General features: G+C 31.7%; 1 protein-coding gene across 10 annotated transcripts in view; it reads left to right on the plus strand.

The window, feature by feature from the left end:
- LOC124365795 (ankyrin repeat domain-containing protein SOWAHC) overlaps positions 1-19,552 on the plus strand; it is a 244,344-nt gene extending 224,792 nt beyond the window's left edge. For 6 of the 10 annotated variants that reach the window (XM_046821836.1, XM_046821827.1, XM_046821818.1 and 3 more), the window contains 3 exons: positions 2,737-2,763; positions 13,478-13,617; positions 18,362-19,552. In XM_046821836.1, the coding sequence (XP_046677792.1) occupies positions 2,737-2,763; positions 13,478-13,617; positions 18,362-18,547 (353 nt within the window). In that variant the 3' untranslated portion in view covers positions 18,548-19,552. Of the gene's footprint in view, positions 1-2,736; positions 2,764-13,477; positions 13,618-14,301; positions 14,325-18,361 lie in introns of all 10 variants that reach the window. The other 4 variants (XR_006922750.1, XM_046821871.1, XR_006922749.1 and 1 more) reach the window with 4 other exon arrangements.
- Positions 19,553-22,311: the final 2,759 nt, after the last annotated feature.

The raw sequence follows: 22,311 nt of genomic DNA on the forward strand, positions 1-22,311 counted from the left end.
GCATTATATTGCCTTATATGCTCTATGTCCAGCAAATATGAAGCTATAAATCCCATAGTTTAATTGCATTTTCTGTTGTATTTATCTCATGTATTTCTTCTGCATGCCTGTAGCTTTCTTACGGTTGGGGTTTGAAGGATTTGAAGTTGGCTTTATTTACAGTACACCATATTGATATTTATATTTTAACATATCCTTTATTTTAGCAACATATTTGAATATTTTTCATTTAAAGCTGTACATAATGTGTGATGGTATACGTAAAGATATGATGACACAGAGGAATGCAAAGTAAAGTGGTTTCATTCACGAATGGATATTCTAATGTGTTCAGGTAAGGATTTAATTCTTCTGTAGATTTGTAGCTTTGTAGATTTGTTTTTTGTTGTAAATTTGTAGATTTGTTGATTCTGTAGATTTGTCTTAAACTAATCTTTAGAACAGTATGTACTTGATTAAAACTCTTTAGTACTCATATATCTCCAAAGTAGTTTTAAACAGTTTTTACACTAAAAAACCTATTTAAATAAAATTTTCTGTTTTAGTTCTGTTCCAATGTTGGTTATTATGTAAGCGTATCATTCTAACTCATATAATTAATATTTTTCTAACTAGTTCTAAAATTACTATGATTAATATGTATTAATTACATTAATACTTGGTACTCAAGAAATCTAAAGCATTTTTCATAACCAAACTTGGATTTTCAACAAAATGTCCATCAGTGGTTTAGATGCTCTTCATATTCATAATGCAAATGATTGAACATATACTAATATTTTGAATAGTTTTTGGATTCCATGTTTATAAATAACTGGAAACAAACTCTCCCCTTCTCAAAAGGCACAACACTACACTTAATAAAAAATTACAACTTACATACAGGTCCCTTTTATCAAGTGTTAGTTCAGTTGTGCTCTATAACTGTATGAATTGAATAGTTTTATTTCAATCTCTTTTGTTTTGATATAGAGGCCTGCAGAGGACGTTAATATATAAATAGTGTACAAAAATATTTGGATTATTATATGTTTCAGAACACTTGATTGAGTATATGCTTTGAAATTGTTTATATTAATAATTATATTGATACAGTTTAGTAACTGGAAGTGCTGAAATATCTCACTTATTTCTCAATTATAACCATATTAAAAATCAGGTTGTCAGTTTATCTGAACATTGTTCTTATTTTCTATGTGTATTATTTAAATTGTTGAATCCAAAAGTTCTAAAACAACTCCAGATATTCAAAACAATTACCATTTTGCAAAATGCCCTTTCTTTGGGAAGAATTATTGAAACAAAATTGTCTATATTTTAAAATAAAGAAACATTTGAAGGTCTTACAAAAGTTATAGATCCAGATGACACCTACATATATTGAATTTGTTAAATGTTTTTCATGAACAGAACAAATTTTCATGATTATTGTCTTGTACATAAAACATATTTCATTGGTATGTAAATCCAAACTCATAAGCATACTTTAAAGACAGAATTTTAATTCCTTTAACCATATTTTAACTAGATACCCTATTGTTACAGTATATAGTTAAAAATCAACTGTATCTATGGTCTTCTTGGTTTTAGCCACATAAGAACAGCATTAAACCTATAACACTGTTATGCTCTTTCTTTTTATCATAGAATTATGGACATGATTCATATTAAAAAAACACATTGAAATGTCTTTTAGTATTCTTCAATATTGTTATTTTATTGGTTATTTACAAATAAAACCTCAACATTTTCCTAATTAGTCTATTAAACATTTAAAAAAAGATATATGCTTTACAAGAAAAACTCAAAGTATTTGTATGTGTATTATTCATATTTAAGAAATGGAATATCTCTGAAAATGCTATAACCAAAAGTAAGATTGTAAAGGTGTTTGAAGTTTAACATTGTTCTTATGGAGTAAAACTAAAAGTTGCTTCACAAGTCAGTTGTTAATTTGGGTTACTAAACATCACTAGAGTAACAGATGCTTTCATGTAACTGATACACCTTTAGGTCGTGGTTGTAATTAGCAATAGAACACTTACTGCTTGAAATATTAGTATTTTAATATAGTATTTTTTAAGTCTTACTAAAAAAGCACAGTTGGTTAAATAACAAGTAGTATAAATTGGATGAAAAGAAAATTTAATTTGGTATAACCAAATAATCATAACATAGTTTAGCAAATGTTAATAAATATTAAAATTGCTATGAATGTTAGCATAAAAATAAATTAGAGTGCCTAATTCAAATATTCAGTTACTAACATTCTGTAGTAATAGGTGATATGGGCTATAAATTATGAATAAATATTTTGACATGGCCACTATAAATAATATAGAACAACCAATACGTTGTAATAGAAGTAAGCAAAATAAAACTATTATTATCCATGCCCAATCCCACATACACTGCTAAAATGTTATTAATACTACATAATCGCAATAGTAATATTTTGAATCATTTTAATTAAAATGTACTAATTTAGTTTTCCAATAATTTCTATCTACACGTAAATATGAAATTTAAAATTTTATTGTGTGACTTACAGCAATAGATTTTACACAATTCAGTAATAATGGAAAGGTGCGGATATCCATTGTTTTTTTTTTTAGAATTTGATTTGTTCCCAAAATAATATTGATGTAGTTTAAAATTCAAATTTAGTTTAATTTATTTTATAGTTTGATATGATATAACAATCAATTTAATTTTAATGTTTGTTTTTTGTTTCAGAAATCAAAGCAAGGAAAAAACAATCCGGTTAGTACAGCCATGTTGTAATAAAATTGGTTCACAAAAATTTGAATAAAGGAATTAAATACTAAAACTGCATTGTATCTGTAGATGGGTGCAAGTGTAGAATTTGATACCAATATTTTTATACCTTTGAAATTTAGAAATTGTTTTATTATATATTTGATTGGGGCAAAACAAAGAATAAATATTTAATGCCAATTTTGATATGTTGTGAAATTTATTCTCAGTAAGAAATCTACTAAATTTAATATAGCAGCTATCAAAGTATGCAAAATTCAATGTAACTTGTTATTTACATTTATATCTTTTTCAGAAAAAAAAACAATGTTTTACACTAACAAAGTTACATGAGAGTGTTCATCTATCCTCTTTGGTCACATCTGAATCTTGAAGTGAGTTTTAAGTCAACACTATACTCTAAAAGCAGGCAATTTATGAATAAATCCATCTTTTCCCAAAGCAAAGCACAGTAAAGCCGTCATCAAAACAAAAATGGCAAGTATTAATTACTTCCTGCAGGTGCTGAGTCAAGATGGAAATGACTGATGTGATACTGATGGGTCAAGTTGAGTCTGAATGAACAGGTTTTAATTCTAATATTTAGTTGTGAAAGTTATTCTATTAACTAAAAGAACTCGGGGAAGCCTTTAGAGCCAAGAATGAGGTTGAATTAAAGGATTGCTATAGGTGTTAGAGTCACATTTCATTCATTGCCTATTCACCATCTCCAATAATTTTATGCCATCTCTAACACATGCTTATGCTTTATTAGACAACACCTAAAAGACTAGGCAAAGGCATGCTATCATTTCAGAGAGACTGAGGCTGTACATGCACGACATTCAATATATTATTACTGACCCAAGTTTTAAATTATTTTTCAATACAATAAACTCAATCAACACTCTCAACTATTTTAAAATCAAAGTGAGAACGTACTTGGTCATATTTTTTTAAGTTTAGGATTTGAATTAATAAAATTTTGTTGACAAGCACAGAAACCTTGTACGTTCTATTGCGTTAATAAATTACTTATGACAACTTACATGTAGATCAATATGAGGAATGTTCCCATACAACTTCTGACTGAGACAGATTGTAACTTATGTTCTCTCACCTTGTGGCTATTGGATCTATCACACAGTAAAGGTCGGGACATACATACCCGCACCGTGCCCAACACGTGAATTGCCTGAGTGTCAGGCGTCATTTGGTGAAAGAATTGTAGTACGGTATTCAACGTGCAAGTCCATACATGTCCGCATCGATACCGGGCTGTCAAAGCCACACCGTCACCATTAGTTTAGGTTTGAATTTTGACGGGCTTTTAAACTAACTAGTAATGTTTTCTTAATGCGCTAAAATTACTACAAAACACATTAGGTGGCATTTAAAAATGTTTTACTAATAACGAATTATAAAATATGTTGTATACTTACTGATTTTAGAGCAACTAAATTAAAATAATGTAAAAAATAACAATAACTTATTTTAAGCAAATCTATATTTATTTTGGATGTATTGAAATTATTTGTCAAAATTTTTTCCTATATTTTGTAGGGATTAGATTTAAAATGCTTCTATGGCATTTCATATTTATTTTATTTGTAGCCACAAGGTTTAAGAGTACAAAAAAACATTATACTCTAGTATATATTTGACAAATATTTACTATGTTTTACTAGGTATTATAAAAAGACTTACAAAATAACTAAGTCACCACTTTATAACCTACTTTTGTTTATTTTTGTTAGTATCTGTCACTTTAAAATCCAAGAGAAATATGCTGTAGTACTAACAGTGAGATTTTAGTGCTCGGACAGCATACGGACATTTGTGGCTTCACAGTAACTGAGCCGAGGGCTCGCACCAACACTCTGCCGACTCACGTGTCGGGCGCGGTGCAAATATGTGTTCCAACCTTAACTGAGCTAGAGAAATCTCGACCGCTACCTCCAACTAATACAATGAGTTATGCATCAGTTTCTATGACTTATTCTCAATCAGCATTTTCCTGAGTCATCTTGGCCACTTGAATACTTTGAAATCTAATGGTCCAGTTCTAATTATGAAAATTATGCAAGTGCTTCAACCATTATGTTATTATTTTGAGTATATGTTTTCATAGGTTTCTTCAATATAATTTATTATTAAACCATGACCAAAGTCATTATTTCAATCATGGCCAGCTTCTCCTATCATAAACAACCGACAAACAATAGAATAAAATAATTGTAATTGGAGATCTACCAGATGATTTTGTTGGAGATGAAATCTCTGAACCATCTGGGGGGAGCAACATGTAAGGAGGACTCCAAAAGCCATCAAGACAACAAATGAGAAGAGACATCTGTAGCCAGCTCCTGGGTGGTTGCCTCAATGATAATGAGCAATACATCAGATATTCTTTATCACATCAAGAGTATGTCCAGGAACAATCTCAATGAGATGCTGTGTAGCAATTGTCTTCTTCTTTGTCATCAAATGCAACTTTTGCCAGTCTGAAAATTCTTTTTCAGAGTAAATATTCTCATATTTGACAAAAGTATACTCCTCTACCTCTTCTTCTCCCCAAGTACAAGTTACAGCCTGGTTATTTGAATTTACAATTGGACTACAAAAGTAGATGTGAAAGCTGTACAATATGCACAAACACTGAGTCCTATTCAGAAGTAACAGATACAGTATTCTGATATTGTGCTCAGAATTGGATAGATAAGTGCCTATTCGGACATCTTTATCATCTTTTTTGAAGAAATATGTTTTTACTAAAGAACACTTTTAACTATACACAATTTGACTAATATTATTTATTTTTTATACAGTACATTATGATTCACACTTTTTGCATTCTCGTTGCCATGTATAGGGTGTAAACAAAGTCCCGCATTGGCCTTATAATTATTCCTGAATGATTACATGTAAAGCAATAAAACTGGGTACGGTACATCATTACTGCACCTATAAATGTACTTTTTAAAGTAACTACCATCCAGTGGAGGATGGTCTACAAGGAGGTCGGCTAAAAATTTTAACATAAGCATAGCCGAAGATGTACATTATTTTAAAGTAACAATATTTTATGTGAAAAGTCAATAACTACCATAAAAAGAATTTCTTAAGTCCCGTATTCATTTAATAAGTAACTTTCGCCACTTGAGTCAAGACAAGAATATTAAACCACCTAGAACAGGACCTACATTGTAAATGTTTCAAACTTTAAACTAGCGTAATTTTTTAAAGAGTGAACCTATCAGGTCAGGTTTGTGACATTATACTTTACTAATAGAGATCTTTAATTTTATATACTACTCGACCTATGCTCTAGTTTAAGATTTTCTTCTGATTCCTTGCGGGCGATCCCCTAACATGACCAAAAAAATAGCAGTTACTTCAAAAAGTATATTTATAGGTGCAGTAATGATGTACCAAGTGTTATTGCTTTATCTGTAATCGTTCAGGAACTATCAAGCCCATGAGTGGCTTTTTTACACCCTGTATGTGTTTTACAAAGTCAGGCATCTATATGTTCCACATTCTTAAACAAGTTGATGTACTTTTCAAAAAGAGAAATAAATACATCTGAACCTTGTTAAATAGACAATGTATGTCTTTTGTGTTACTTTAAAAAAATAATTTGTAACAATATTAAAAGGTTCTTTGATGACAAAAGGTACATCTTGAAAAAATGTATGAACAATTATTCTTGAACAAGGTATAAAGTTTTAACGATCATGTCTTTTTTCATGTACTTATTGATTACCTACCTCATAATTAACTTAACTGATATTACTTTTAGGTAAATTGTTAATATGGTCATTGAATGTATTTAAAGAAAACATTTTGCAATACCTTCATGTCAAATATCATACAACATTTTCACTAGTTATTCATGTACATTTTTTTCTGCAGTTCATCAGAAGAAGAAATAGTATCATCCGTTTTAGGATCTGAAATTCACAAACATAATAATAATGCTTTTAAGTATTGAACCAAGCTTTTTGTCTCTATTTCAGACTGTAACATACAACTCTTCATGTATGATTTTATGTGTTCATGGAATCTATTTTTATGTATTTTAATTAGTTTTAATTTTTGTTTTTTTTTTTTTAATTAGGTTAATTAAAGGCCATCTTACCTTTACACTTTTGGCTACAGCACAAGCAGCATATGGTTATATCATAGATTGATGCTAGTTGCACCATTTATTTTTATTTCTTTGTTGTCATGGTAATATTTTTAACAATTGAAATATCCGGGGTTATTTGTTTATTGTTGCTTTCATACTGCTAATAAATTTGTTTTAGTTAGCTCTGTATTTGTTTCTTGTGAGAAGTTTAATGTGAGTGATCAGTTAAGGTTCAGCAAGAATAGCACAGTATATGTGAAGGGTCAAAGGAACTATTGTGGAAGCATGGTTTGCAGTTCCATGAAGGTCTATGGTTCCATGACTTGTAGTCCAGTCATTTTAGGCTTTTTAAACCTCAATCTGCGAAAAAATTCCTAGTGAGCTGAATTTTGGTATACACCTTCATTATGGCGTTTTCATGAAGATGTGAAAAATCAACATTGATATCGTGCCGGCTAAAATATTTATAAGGGTCAAAAGGTTACGAAAATCAGTTTTTTGCGAGTATCTCGCGACCTACGGCTCAGAGGCCAATAAAGGCCATTATAAAAATTATTCCTCATATGACTATCTACAAAACATGTCTCTTGCATTTTTCTGTAAAGTCAACCGTTTTCGGACTAGATTGCTGAGAAAGCGATTAGAATGCACTTACATAGGGTATTATACAGGGTGGAGCGCGGTAATTTGCTGATTTGGAAATGAAATAAAAAAATTATGAACCTTAGAAAAAATTATTTTTTATTTTAATTATATTGAACAGTAAGGGAATTTTTAAATTACATGGTTTTAAATAATGTATCTGGCATATGTCGACCTTCAGCATCCACACACTGCTGCATACGTTTTCTGAAGTTTTCATTAACTCTAACAAGCATGTCGACTGGTATTCTGCCAATTTCAGCCTCAATATTGTTCTTTAGGTCTTCCAAGGTGTTGGGACGGTTGATGTATACCTTCGACTTCAGGTAACCCCAAAGGAAAAAATCGCATGGGGCTAAGTCTGGTGAGCGTGCCGGCCAGTTCACATCACCCCTCAAAGAGATAAGCCGTCCAGGAAACATTTGCCTCAAACAATTCATGGTAACCCTCGCTGTGTGTGCAGTGGCACCATCCTGTTGGAACCATGTATCCTCTAATTGCATTGCCTCAAGAGCCGGCTGAAAAGAATCCTGTATCATAGTCAAGTACCGTTCGGAGTTCACAGTTATGGCACGACGGTTATCCTGAAAAAAGTAAGGGCCAATGATGTCTACTCGTGATATGGCGCACCACACAGTGACGCGGTCCGAATGCAGAGGTCTCTGGTGGACTTCTCTGGGGTTTGTTTCACTCTAGTAGCGCATGTTTTGCTTGTTAACACACCCACTGAGGTGAAAATGTGCCTCATCAGAAAAGAACACAATTGCGTCACGAGGTATAGTTGCAAGCATGCCTTCACAAAGAAGTACGCCGTGTCAAATAGTCCCGTGCTGACAATTGATGGACCACGCACATTTTATACGGGTGAAATCTCAGTTCATCATGAAGAATCCGGTGGAGAGAACGTCTTGAAATGCCAAGAGCAAGTGATTGCTTCCAAGCAGAGCGTTTTGGAGATTGCAGTACTGCTGCTCTAACTCTCTATGTTTTCTGGTGTTGTAATCCTTCTCTGAGGTCCCCTTAGTACACATGACACATTCCCTGCTGTTCTGAATGCAGTTACCCAATTTACAATTGATTGCCGACCAGGAACACGTCTGCGTGGGGGAACAGCGAATCGTAAACGAAAAGCACGCTGCACTGTAATGATCGAGTGGGCATTTGAAAAATACGCTTCAACACAAAACGACCTCTCCTCTCGTGTCCACTGCATGATGGCAACTGGAACGCGGAGGAATACAAATCTCCCGTCAGCCACTATAAGCCACGCCCACTCTCCCGTCTCTTCGACCAACAGTGCCGCCACAGCCTGCAGTGCAAAAAAGCAAATTACCTCGCTCCACCCTGTATACCGTATATATATATAAGGCGTCAACTTTATTGCTTTTTATCAATGAATTTAAGTTTTCTAAAAACTTATAACTTCTACTTGGGTGTTTTGTGACAAATATACTTATATTATAGAGGTTTTGGAGCTTGGTAAAATCTACTATATATATAATACAAATTACCTCCACTGGCAGATGTTCCGTTCTATATTGTTCTGAGACCTGTCCCTTTATACCTGCTACTGCCTGTCGGACTGTGATTATCTCAGTTGAAAAATATTTCTTGAGTGTTAAAGACATTATTTTCATAGTTTTGTGCTCTTGTGGTCTATAAACATAAAAAAATGCTAGTGTCGCTAGAAGTGATGGTAACATTGAATATTGTAATACTGTGACATTTGTAAATGTTCACAGTAGGCCTAATTGTCATAAAAATTATACGAACAATTTGAGTATTGTGGCCTTCAAACGATGCCAAGAAGAGCCGAGTACATCAACATCTTCACACAAAAAAAGAATTAATTCTTTTCATTTCAAAATATTATGTTTGATTAGTGGAGAAAAAAAGCAAGTGAAGAAATCGAAAGAAAAAAGATCCGATTTACCTACAAGAAAATTGCACTCAAGATGCCCTTGTCAATGCTGGAATACACTTTCTACTAGCAATGTACGGTGCTCCAAAATCAGAAAATTCAATTGACAATTACAGATACTGCAGCTATGCTTAGCTAACAAGACAAAGCATAGCTGTGAAATTTCAATTATTACCACCCACTTCTTCAGCAGCTCAACAGCATACTTATTAAGTCTATTGTCAAATACAAACCTGGCTAGGAAAAGAAATTGATCCAGAACAGTGGGGTTGGGAGTTGAAAAATAATATATTACAGCCAATAACAACTTTACTGCTACCAGCACCCCATGATCTACTAAACACAATCTTTATGTAATTGTACAAAAGGTTTTGGTGGCAAATGTGGATGTAAAAAAATTGGATTGAGGTGTTCTAAAGCTTGTGGACATTTTCTTGGTGAGTCATGCTCAAACGCAGAGTCCAAAGAAAATGATGAAGATGTTGATTTAAATACAGCAATAACTCCATTCGATGTTTTGTCAGCAACTTTTTATGAAGTTGAAATTGAGGATATCGACGACGAATGAATATAAAAGAAAATTATATACAAAAGGCTTTTATTACAGATCATGGATTATCCTACGGGGGAAACCATGTAAAAAAAGTGCCTTGCATTCTACCTCAAAGGTGATGTGGAAACGAGTGCATCATCATAATGTAGTCCCTTTTTAAGCGCTCTAGCTCGAAAACGGTTGACTTTACAGAAAAATGCAAGAGTGATTTTTTGTAGATAATCGTATGAGGAATAATTATTATAATGGCCTTTTTTGCCTCCAAGCTATAGGTCGCGAGATATTCGCAAAAAATTTATTTTTGTGACCTTTTGACCATTATTACTTTTTTAGCTGGCACGATATCATTATCAATTTTTCACATCTTCATTAATTGCCATAATGAAGGTATATACCAAAATTCAGCTCACTAGGAATTTCTCCGCAGATAAAACCTTAAATGACTGGACTATTGTGTGATTTGCATGTTTCTCAATGAGTTTTGATTGTCTCAATATTAATGGCAGTGCTATTGAATATTGTTTGTGGAATTTTTGTGTTTTGTTCATTATGTAAACTCAAGTTATAAACAAAATAATCCATTTTAGGAACTAAATTCAATCAACAGGTATACTTTTGGTATAGTCCATCATCATTGTATTGGTATACAAGAACATGAAATATCCTTGTGTTTGTTATAATATACAGTAGTTACCTTGAAAGGTATCCATGATTTTTTTATGTACATAGTTTTCATACCATAACTACATTTAATGATAAAAAACAGACAAATGCACAAAATAAACACCTATGCTTACTTTGCAGGGAAACTCCAGTTAGTTCATTGAATTCTGTAAATTTGACTCTTTTAGTGTTGCAAAGTTTGTTAGATAGAAAGCTGATGAATAATTTTTCTTTTTAAGCGTCAACAACATCTCGAGAGGAAAATTAAAGATTGATAATCATATAATTAAAACATATAAACACTAACATATAGTCTGAAACTAGATTAAATTTGAAAACTTTTGGCCATTTTAGAAGTTTATATTTATTACAAAATCATTCTTTGTCGGACGCATCCTCCCTTTTTATTTTTAGTGAAAAAATCAGAAAATATTTATAGAGAGTGTAAGAAATGTCCCGCACCTGCTTTATAATACCCGAATAATTACAGGTAAAGCAATAGAACTTGGTACATAAATACTGCACCTATAATATAAATCTACTTTTTGAAGTAGCTACCACTTTTTTATCATGTCAGAGGAATGGTCCACTTTATTGCTTTACCTGTAATCATTCAGTAATAATCAAGCCCGTGCAAGACTTTTTTACACCCTGTTTTTGCTTTTACAGTTGAATTGCCTGTTTGTGGGTTCAATATTTTTAATTTCTTGTATTTGTTTGAAGAGAATGGCATAATGCCAAAAACAAGTTGTAATCAATTTAATAAAATTTTAAAAGTCAACAGTAAATAGTTTTCTTTTCTTATTAATTATAGTACTAGCATTGCTTAAATTTTGTACATATACACAAAAAAGCCCATAATTATTTGGATAATCTATACCTTTAAAATAAATAAATGTTCATTGTCACAAACGTTTCATAACGTTATGGCACAGCTATAAAACAGATGACATTGTCAAATATAAGCTACACTACTCTTGTGTCTTAGATGAGTAAATCCAAACAACGAAACATACAATACAATAAAACACGCAAAACAGCAATAAAACATACAATAAAACAGGGGATTAATTGACTTATCATAGGAAAGCAATTGTTTCAACTTATAGACCTACTTGAAAATATAAAAATCAACATTAACAAACAGTAATACACTGCTTAAAATTTTAAAAAACTTCAGTTAAAAACTCACTTACATTATAATATGTTATTTTTAAGTAACAACTCCTTAATGTTATATCATAATGCACCTGAATACATTAATTCCTTAAACCTTAAAGGTAATTTATTGAAAAGTTAATAATAAAAGACACCACTAGCCCATGAAGGGTAGTGTCTTTTCCACCACGTTCAGATGATGTCTGGGATATTGAAAATTATTTTTATAACTTGTATTATGATTGTGTTTATGGTTTTCATTACAAAGGTTGTCATAATTAGATTATTTATAAATTTTGGTTATAAAGTGTGCGTATTTATTACCCATTTAATGAAATTTATGTACTTCAAATCTGAAGAAAGCATGTTTTTCGAGACAGAATTTTGTGTATATTGTCTGATATTTCAGAAATGGGTAGTCTTGCTGATCTGGAACATAGTTTATCCCAATTTTCAGTTCATTTTACATAAAATCCAATATATTTAACAACTATCTTTATGCTATAAAAACATCAGTTTTGCTTTATTTCCGTCCCTTCCTAGTAAATCGGATGAAATCTTTCGCTAGCTGTAGTTTGCTAACAAAGCGTTTCCAGACATATGTTTATTTGAACTTTTTTTATTATTTTGATAAGAGGAAAGCACCTGAGAAGTTTGTCGGGTTACTCGTGGGAAATCCTGTATACTTTATTGCTAAGACTCGTGTGTTGTTTAGAGATTAACCTATCATCTTCATTTATCGATCACTAGAACGTACTTATTGATTCCAAGATTTACATTTGTTACTAATATATTTCATGAGTACAATACAGCGGCAATTATTCTAAACAATTGGTTCTAGTGAGGTACTTGGTTTTAGAGATTCCAGAGTTTGTAAGATTACCATGAGGCATCAACAGGTTTGGGGATTAAATAGTTGTTGCAATAAAGTTTTCATTAGTTGAATTAACACTTTTATTCCTTCTGGCTCTCCAGTAATGTGTGGAGTTTTAATTTATAAGTTAAAAATGTATTTAAATAGTTTTAATCCAATGTTTGTCTGTATTTAAGACAAAACCATCATCGTGAGAATTACAGCCAAGTGGTGTTGAAATTATTATCTATATCTAATTCATTGAGATATTGTAGCTAACACATATGATGCATGATCTAGAAATTCGGAGTAGCTTCATTAAAGTTATTGCTTCAGTTTGGCTATTTTACCAGCCAAACTTTCAATTCTATCAGCGCACAAGACTAAACCCTGGGCTACTACTGAACAGTGGCGTATATAGAAAATTAATTTGAGGGGCTGATACAGTGTAATTTAGGAAGTATACCCTCCAAAAATAAGGTTTGGGAATCTTCCCTTGAGAAATTGTTATGTTTTAAAACCTCGTAAATGTGTTTGACATAAAGTTACAAGATTTATTTTCCTAATCACTTACAAATTCTACCAGTTCAGCATTTGAGGTTGCTATGGATCTTCCTTTTACAAAACCATGCTGGAACTCAAAGAGCTAATAAAGATTAATGCATTCCTTGACTTTATGAATTTGGTGTATCAAATATTCCAAGCTTTATCGTATTTGTATTGTTTCATCATATTTAACTCTCAAAATGGATTTAGTTTGAATGTCACTACAATTGATCAAATAATGTCTGGTTGCAGAAAAGGACTCTGGTTTCTTGAGGATTGGCTCCCTGAATGTAAGAGTGAAGAGGACAACTGAGGCCTTCAGCAACTTTCTCGGAGTCGGCAATGCTGACAAGCTGCACAAAACCTGGGGATCTGCTGACAACCTTCCTCAGGTACACACTTACTCTTCTCACCTTTGTTACAAGTTAAAACACTGCAGTTATATCATTTATTGTATTTAATCCTGAAAATTTGTAAGCATTTGGATCTTCTAAAACAATATTGGAAATAAGTGAGGAGTTGTGTGAAATAGTATTAGTTATATTTGTAAAGTCTGTTAAATTATCTAAGTTGTGTGGTAAAATGTTCTTGATTAAATTTGAGATTGTTAGTAATTATGTTCTGCACTGGCACAGTTCTTTTAAACATGTCACATCATTGAAAGTTCAAGGATTTGTAATAAATTATATATTACAGATTTCATAGAATATCAAAGATCATTGGTATAATAGTCCAATTGGATCTTCTAAAATAAAAAGTTGAAAAAACAATATATAAGTCTAAATAGCAGATTCTGTAGTTTTATACGCATAATACAATTTAATACCTATATATATATATATATATATATATATATTATATATATATATATATATATATATATATATATATATAATATAAAATATTATCTTCCCAGACTTACAGCTCACTCATAAAAAAAAGAAAATAGTGTTTGTCTTAAATCTGTAATACTTACTTACAAATATTGGATGTTTTAGTGGTAAACAAAAACTTTTTTTAGTTGCATATACTATGAAACATGACATTTATGCAAATATTTTTCTTCCATTTTGCAGAAGAGAGGATAAACCTCATCTTAGTGAGTATAATATGATAGTAAGTGTTAGACTGTTGCATGATTGGTCGTTTGTCATAGTTGGATGGACAGATACTGTTGTTTAAAATAGTAACAAATGGTAGCAATTGCAGAACTTTAACATGAAACCATCTTTAATCCAAACCAAAACTAAATATAGGTTACTTGCTATATAGATTCAAGATTTTAATAGTTTCTTATGGAAGGAAAGGGACCCTGTGTTAAGCAGAATCAGGAACAGTGGATTCTTTTTTGTTGGAACCTAGCCTAGTTTTAGACACTGATGTAAAATTGAATGTTTGGTATTTTATTAATTGTTGGATATGCCAAATTAGTTAAGTAGAATTTTTGTAACTTTCTGGAGAGATAAGTGTCAAGATTCACCCTCTCCTTTGTACACTACTGAGCTGAATTAATTAGGACACTCTGCTGCAAGAGAACATGTGTTCACATTTGTCTAGTCATAATGATTTCACTTGAGTTCATTGTATATCTTACAGTACATTGTTGTAAGGCTTATAAAAGTCTCTATCATGTGGTTGTATGTCCAGTTACAGTGCCATGTTATATCATTATTATTATGGCTATAACTCATAAAAAAGTAGAAAAATCGTTAAGGAGATGGACATATGCTAATAAAGATATGCATTTTAATTCCTCATAAAAAATGAGAAGCATTAAAAAAATGCTAGAGTATTTTTATTTTAGGTGATAATTTTATAAAAAATAGTGGATATGTTTAATAAATTAAAGTATTCTCTTAATGTGATTGACTTTTATTGAGTGTGAGGATTTTTTTTTAGAATGTCAAACCTAAAAATCATAAAAGAAAAAACACGTTTTAGATTTTATTGTGGTTATCATTTGTGTTTCTGGTAGTATAAGAAGTTTTTTAGCATTCTTAGTGTTAATATAAACATTTTTTGTACAAAACAAAATCAAAATTATAAAAATTCCCCAATAAAAAACAAGTTATGATATTTTTATAATATCCACATGCATATTGCTAACACTAGCATGGTACTTTTGTATAACACCTGCAAAAATACCTTTGGCATTATTGACTAACTAACATTCCAAAAAAAGTTTGGCACTGAAAGGCTTAAGATACCCGGTATATTAATTTCCAAGAAATTAAGGTAACTATTAATATTAATGTATTGTACAATAAATTACAAAAATCATTAAGTTCTTAACAACTTTTTGTTTCCAATGATTAAAGCCAGTAATGAAGTGCACATGCCTAACTTTTCGTGTGAACCAGTTTTTATTTTATTATATAATGTTTAAGCTTAAGGCTAATTAGTTTTGAGTTGTTTTAGGTGGATTTTTTACCAGTGAGTTCAAGGCAGCATAATTTTTGTAATCAACCTTCATCATTAATTAATCACCCTAACTTGGTGGAGCCAAGATTTGAACTTCATCAAGTTGAAGAGAAATATTTCTATTAAGAAAATTGTTTGGGAATTTTGCGTTGTTGTAGAGGAAGTTGTAGGATTATATTTTTAAACGCTATGCAAGTGTGTAAAGTCAATCAGCGATATTCATCCCACACATTATGTCAGCACACAACAGAGTGTTATGACTATTATCAGCTCTGAAGGTTAAGATTTATTTATTGATGTACAACCTCCCGTACCTCTCTATAATGTTAATAAAAGTTGCTGTATTAGAAAGTACACAATCACATCTTCCCATTATTTCTTCTATTCCAGTGTACAATATCTTATTTTTTTGTTTAAGTACACCCTTGCTTAATTATTTAGCTTGAAATGAGATTGGTCAACTTAATTTCCACAGGTTTTAACACACAAAAGTGTATTAGAACACATCTTTCTGGTAGTCCAGTCCTGTGTCACTCAACTCATATACTTCAAATTCAATAATTACGTAAACCGTAGAAGAACTATATTACCATTGCATGTTACTTCCTACAAATAAAGCAACATTTCTTTTTTCTTAAAAGTGTGAATTGTTTAACTCTACATACTAAACTTTCTGTTGGTAGTTTTTAGATTTTAACTAGTATAAGGGTCAATCGGAAGGTAAATTGCTTTAATACGAGTAAATTAAAAAGTATATGTAACTTTTTAAGATTCTGTATTATATACAACTGAAACCAAACTTCTAAATTGGAACTATTTTTCAACATAGTTTTGCAGCTGGGTCTTCGTGGTAACAAAGTGTAGTACCATCCAATTTATTATCTTTTTTGCTCGACATTGAAACCCATGTTTCATTACCAGTGACTAAATGGCTAAGAAATTCGTAACCGTCTTTATGGTACCGGATAAGGAATTGTAGAAGTGATCCCGTTCTCCTTGTTTTAAGTTCATCAGTCAAGAATTTGAGTACCCAACAGGCAGATTTGGGATACGTAACCTTTGATTTTCGTAACCTTATGATTAGTTAGTTCAATAAAGTCATTGATAACCACTGATGATTGATTGGTCACTTTGAACATTTTCATTGAACATTAGTTCATACTTCACAAAATAATTGGCAGAATTTTTTAAGAAGGAAACAGGATTTTACTGGACATTTGCCATTGTTCAGTGATACAGAAAATCAGTAACAATTATTTACTGTATATTGAACGTTATTGATTTTTTGTATCACTGAACGATGGAAAATGCCTGGAAAAATCCTGTTTCCTTCACAATCCTTCCATCGTAAAAAAAACAAATATTTCAAATAAAACACAATATTTTATGATGTCTTCTCTATACACAGAACACAATTCACATTAAATCTCTGTGTTGCATATTCTTTGCCAGAATAAATCTCATGACTATGTACTTCAAAGCCAGCAGGGGGGGATTATTGATTGCCATTTTCAGCTCTTGTGGAAAGCACTTACAATGGCGTAGTGACTGTTACAATAAAACTACTAGAAGCACAATGAACGTAACTACACAGCGTCACGTATATATTTTTCAACTTACTTATAGAACGACCCTCATAGTTTATTGAATATTACAATTTTTACTTACTAACCCTTACTTTTGTTACATTTACAAAGTAGTGTGATGTAATACTGTTGTGTATATAACTTAATTGCCATGGGAGCTGTAGTGCCAGTAGCTAATAATTTTGTTTACTAATAGTATTTACTTTGATTATATTGTTGACTATGGATGGATGACTCTAAGGTAATAGCATTGCTCCAGTTTATTATAAGTATATTCTGTAATTTTGTAACAGAAACCTAAATCACTTTTTCCCTACTATTATCATTCTGTAAGATATTTGGTATTATAAAATGTGTTTTACATAGTTTTTGTAGTCTAGAAGCCGAGAACTATGATTGTTTTGTATACTCTTACAACATAATTTTTCATGAAACCGATATGGGAATTTCTCCTTATAAATAAATTAACTGTCAACTGTGCTAGTTTTGGTGGTGATATGAAAGGGTTAAGAATATCAATAATTATGTTTTGCTCAGGTAATTTATATTTCTTAGCTTGAGACACTCAAAACCGACTAAGCAGTAACTGCATCACCATAAGACAATTAAATAACGAAACTGAAAGTTACAGATTTCAGCCAAATAGTCTGTCTGTATAACGGTTAGCTAATGCTGATTTAACATTTTTATTTATGTGTCTGACAATCAATTTAGAGTGTGTGAAGCTAAAATAAATTATATGAAAAAATTATTGTTTCGTTTTTTTAACCCTTTTGATACCCTTCCATTTCAACCTCCAACTAAACTAGTGTTGTCTTTCTTTCATAGGAGAAATCAATTTCTAAAAAACCAGACTGTGTGCTTATACATTGGCTCTCGGCTACTGGACTATTACAAAACATTCTTGCTTCAATATAAGTGATGTTAAGCTGTGTAAACTTTACTACAGAGCACATACTTAAAATATGATTTATAAACAGATCCAGAATCAATATTCTACCATTTGTGTTTAAAAATACACTATTATAGATAACTTTGCCTAGTAATTGTTGACACTCCAAGGATCTGATAATTTTCGCATCTTAGTTGAATTTTAATGAACAAGTGATTAATATACACGATTTTTCAGGGAGATGCACGAAAAATGCCACCACCAAAACACGCACCAATCAAGAAACGCAAGTCAAAGCGAGCCATGGACTTTGCTCAGCCTATACCAAGGCCGGAGAGTGTCATCAGCACCAAGTCTGGAGGTGCTGACAGTGACTCTGACACTGCTGCAGGGTTCGGAACTCAATGGCAGGCCACCGTCTAGCTGTTTGACCTCCCTCACTTTTGCAGCATTCATGTCATCACCACCAAGTCTGTGAGTGCTGACAGTGACTCTGACACTGCTGCAGGATTCGGAACTCAATGGCAGGCCACCGTCTAGCTGTTTGACCTCCCTCACTTTTGCAGCATTCATGTCATCACCACCAAGTCTGTGAGTGCTGACAGTGACTCTGACGCTACTGTGAACTTTCAAATCAAGTGGCAGGCTGTAAAACCTTCCATTGCATCACCCTGTACATGTTCCTGTTATTTTATGTAAATAATTGTATAGATTACAGTGTACGATTTTTGTATTTTTTTAGCTATTGACTATTTTTAGAATGTGTTACATGTTTTAAATGTACTCTCTAAATGTATGTCCTCAAAGGTGAATGACAACTATATTGATGTCTTTTATTATGCAATTATTATATTTGATATAAATGTTTTTACTAGAGAATTTGTATCTATAGTACATAACGACACTTAGAAATCTAGTTGCATTAGAGGGGTTTTTTAATAGTTACAATATCAGTCCATTTGTAGAAGAATTGTAGGCTATCTAGAAACCTGATAGCCAAATAATTTAAACAAAAAGTTTTTGCTAAGTAAGATTTTTATACAAAGGTGAACCTAAAAGCATAATTAAGGCTTCTTAGTAAGTGTTGTATTAATAATATGTTTTATTAAACCTCATTCACTTTTAACTTAAGCTAGTTTTAACCCCACTATTTATAATAGTTTATGCTACTACAGTCCTCATTAACCATCCAACATTGTTAACATTATGTAAATGTGTGCTAATGCATGTCATTGTATAAATTGTAATGTAATATGCTTAAAAAAATAAGTGTTTTATAGATAGGTAGATGTTATTCATTTGTTAATAGTGTATTTGATGTGCTTGACATAACATGTAATAAAAAGTTTGTTATATTTATATGTAGAAAAATAACGGTGTAATACAGTAATGTGATTAATATTTATAAATAAAAATAACTGCTTTTGATCTGTTGCAATCAAAATTTAATAAATTAAATTTTATCAAAATTAAAAATTATGTTGAATTTGATGAAAACCCCATATTTAACCGATGTTAAAGTGAAGAATAGTAAATTTTTATTTAATAATCAGAAAAACTGTAATAAATGGTAAAATAGAATTGGCACAAATTACTTGTAATACAAAAAACTGAACTTATTCACTGAAACATCCATTAGCAATCTTCCTCTTGTTAGAAATCACTATTTAGAGAATAATAAATAGCTTCATTGACAATGCTATACTTTTCCTTACTAAGTAAAAATATATTTATAATAATTTTGTAAGATTTAATTAATTAGATGTTTAGTTTAAAATTTATAGTAAAACAAAAATAAATAAAAATCTAGCTTTCTAAAAAAACAACACAACTACAGTTTTTAAATTATTAATTAAAACAACTTACATTTGTATTTAGTTTCATATTCCCTTTCAATTTATATTATGTTTTATAGTGGAATATTTTTGTCTAAGTGCTATTTCTCATGTGAAACTGGAAAAAATGTTCAAAACATTTTTGGTTAGTACCATTTGTGTGTGTTTTTATATACTAAATTAGCAGTATGTGCATGTTTTATGTGTTTTTAACTAAACAATTTATCTGTAGAGAAAATTTCAAGTAAAAACATTTTGATTTTAATGTCTATTTTAGTACTTGACATTTTTCAGCAGTACCTTGAGGGAAATCTGGCATTTTTTTTGGACAAACCTTTTTATTATGTTCTGGCACTAAAAGGGTTAAATTGGAACATTTCCTTTTTTTAGAGATTTTAAAAATGCGAATTCCAAACTTATAAAATCTGTCGCCATTTTCCAATATGGCAATCAACTTTGTATTTTCCTATTATATTATTATTCTTGATAAAAATAAGTAATTTTAAGACTCATAACCTTAGCACTTTTTCAATATTTCTGCTAATACCAGAGATATGAATGCTCAACATGTTGACATTTCTTATTAAATGTAACATTGAGAAAACAACTTTGTGAATATGCGTCCATTTTAATATTCTAAACTGTAAAATTAACATCTTAAATTTGGAAATGTTATATTGTTTTCAACATATTTGTAACCCTGTTTTCAAAAATTTATGTTTTTTTCACAAACACATAAGTTTAGTAACTGTATTAATTATTATATTGTATTTTAACAGTATTAATTTAACAACAGGAGATGTAATTTCGTGACAGTGCAGTTAATACTGTAGTTAATATACAATGCCTGATTGATTAAAAACAAAGTATTGGGAAAATATTCAAACAATTTTAAACACTAAATTAAAAACTGAAATCAATTATTACTTTTAGAAATGTTTAAGATATTTACTTATAGAAGCAATATTTAAATTATTCTAGTTATGAAAATAGTGTCATTTATTTAAATACAAACTAATTACTATAGTCGAATAGATATAACTTCCGAATTGGAAGGGTGTGGAGGGGCAGCGAGCAGTGGGGAGACTGATGCCGCGGTGTTGCCACGTTGGTGCGGGCACTGCCGTGAGCGGTCACTTTCTCACCGAACACTGAGAAGAGAACATGAGACGGTGCGCGCCAGCATACTTACCAACAAACAACGTGTCAGTGTGTGTTGTCTTTTGATTGTTTATACTAGTAATCAGAAACGAAATTTCTCTAATTTAACACAAATATGTGCGATATTAATATGTTACCATTATACTATATAATAATCTACAACTACTAAATAATTCGGATATCATAATAATTTCGGACAAATAATTTGGGTACTCTGAAAACCTAATATTGCATTCACAACACAAATATATTTATTTCGGGGGCTGTCAAAATACTTCAAACACCGTCAGCATACATTCTGTTGACGTATATTTCCTGTGTTCCTTAATCAGTTTGCACTCTATATTCGTCAGCAAAATCTTCCAGGTCACTAGTTTCACTGTCACTGTCATCTCCATTGACGTGAATTATCATTTCCTCTACTGCTGTTTCAATGAGACCTTCTTGTGCCCACGCTTCTAAAATAGATTTTTTGTGTGCTTTACGATATCCGTCCATTCTACAGTTGTAACTTGTTGAAGTCCTTCTTCGGTTAACCTCCTAACTTCAGTCATGTTAAATGTTTTATTGTTCCGAGCAACGTGTCCCTTAACTTGTGCCCAAACCATCTCTATTGCATTGCAATGGCAATGGTAAGGTGGCAGTCTGACAGTTTTATGTCCTTGGGCTTTAGCCATCTCATCTATAATATACTTGGGGACCGGTGCGCGGTGGTTTATTCATTTCACATATTTCTAACAACTCGGCTTTTGTAAAATCTTCTGCAAATTGTATGTTATGCTCGCGAAGCCACGCCTGAATTTCCGCTTTTTTGTTAGGTTGCGTTGGGGCCTTATCTAAAACCTTGGAGTGGTATGGGGCGTTGTCCATAGCAATAACCGATGGAGCAGAAAGGTTAGGTAGAAGTGATTCTCTGAACCATTTTGAAAAAGTGTCATGGTTCATTTCTTCATGGTAGTCTGTGATTTGCTTTGAAGCAAATAACAAGCAATAATTAGGAACAAACCCTCCAGATGTACCAGCGTGCAGTAAAATAAGCCTACCGCTTTTGCCAATATGCCTTTGCCGATGTGGCAACAGTGCCTGTTGCTATGGCAACCGCGTCATACGCTCCTCGCTCCTATTGGTCAGGTAGCCAACCAGGCAGTTCTCCCTCTCACTCCAATGTCAGAATGCCCCGCCCCGCCGATT

The sequence above is a fragment of the Homalodisca vitripennis genome, chromosome 1, assembly GCF_021130785.1.
Source record: "Homalodisca vitripennis isolate AUS2020 chromosome 1, UT_GWSS_2.1, whole genome shotgun sequence".
NCBI lineage: Eukaryota > Metazoa > Arthropoda > Insecta > Hemiptera > Cicadellidae > Homalodisca > Homalodisca vitripennis.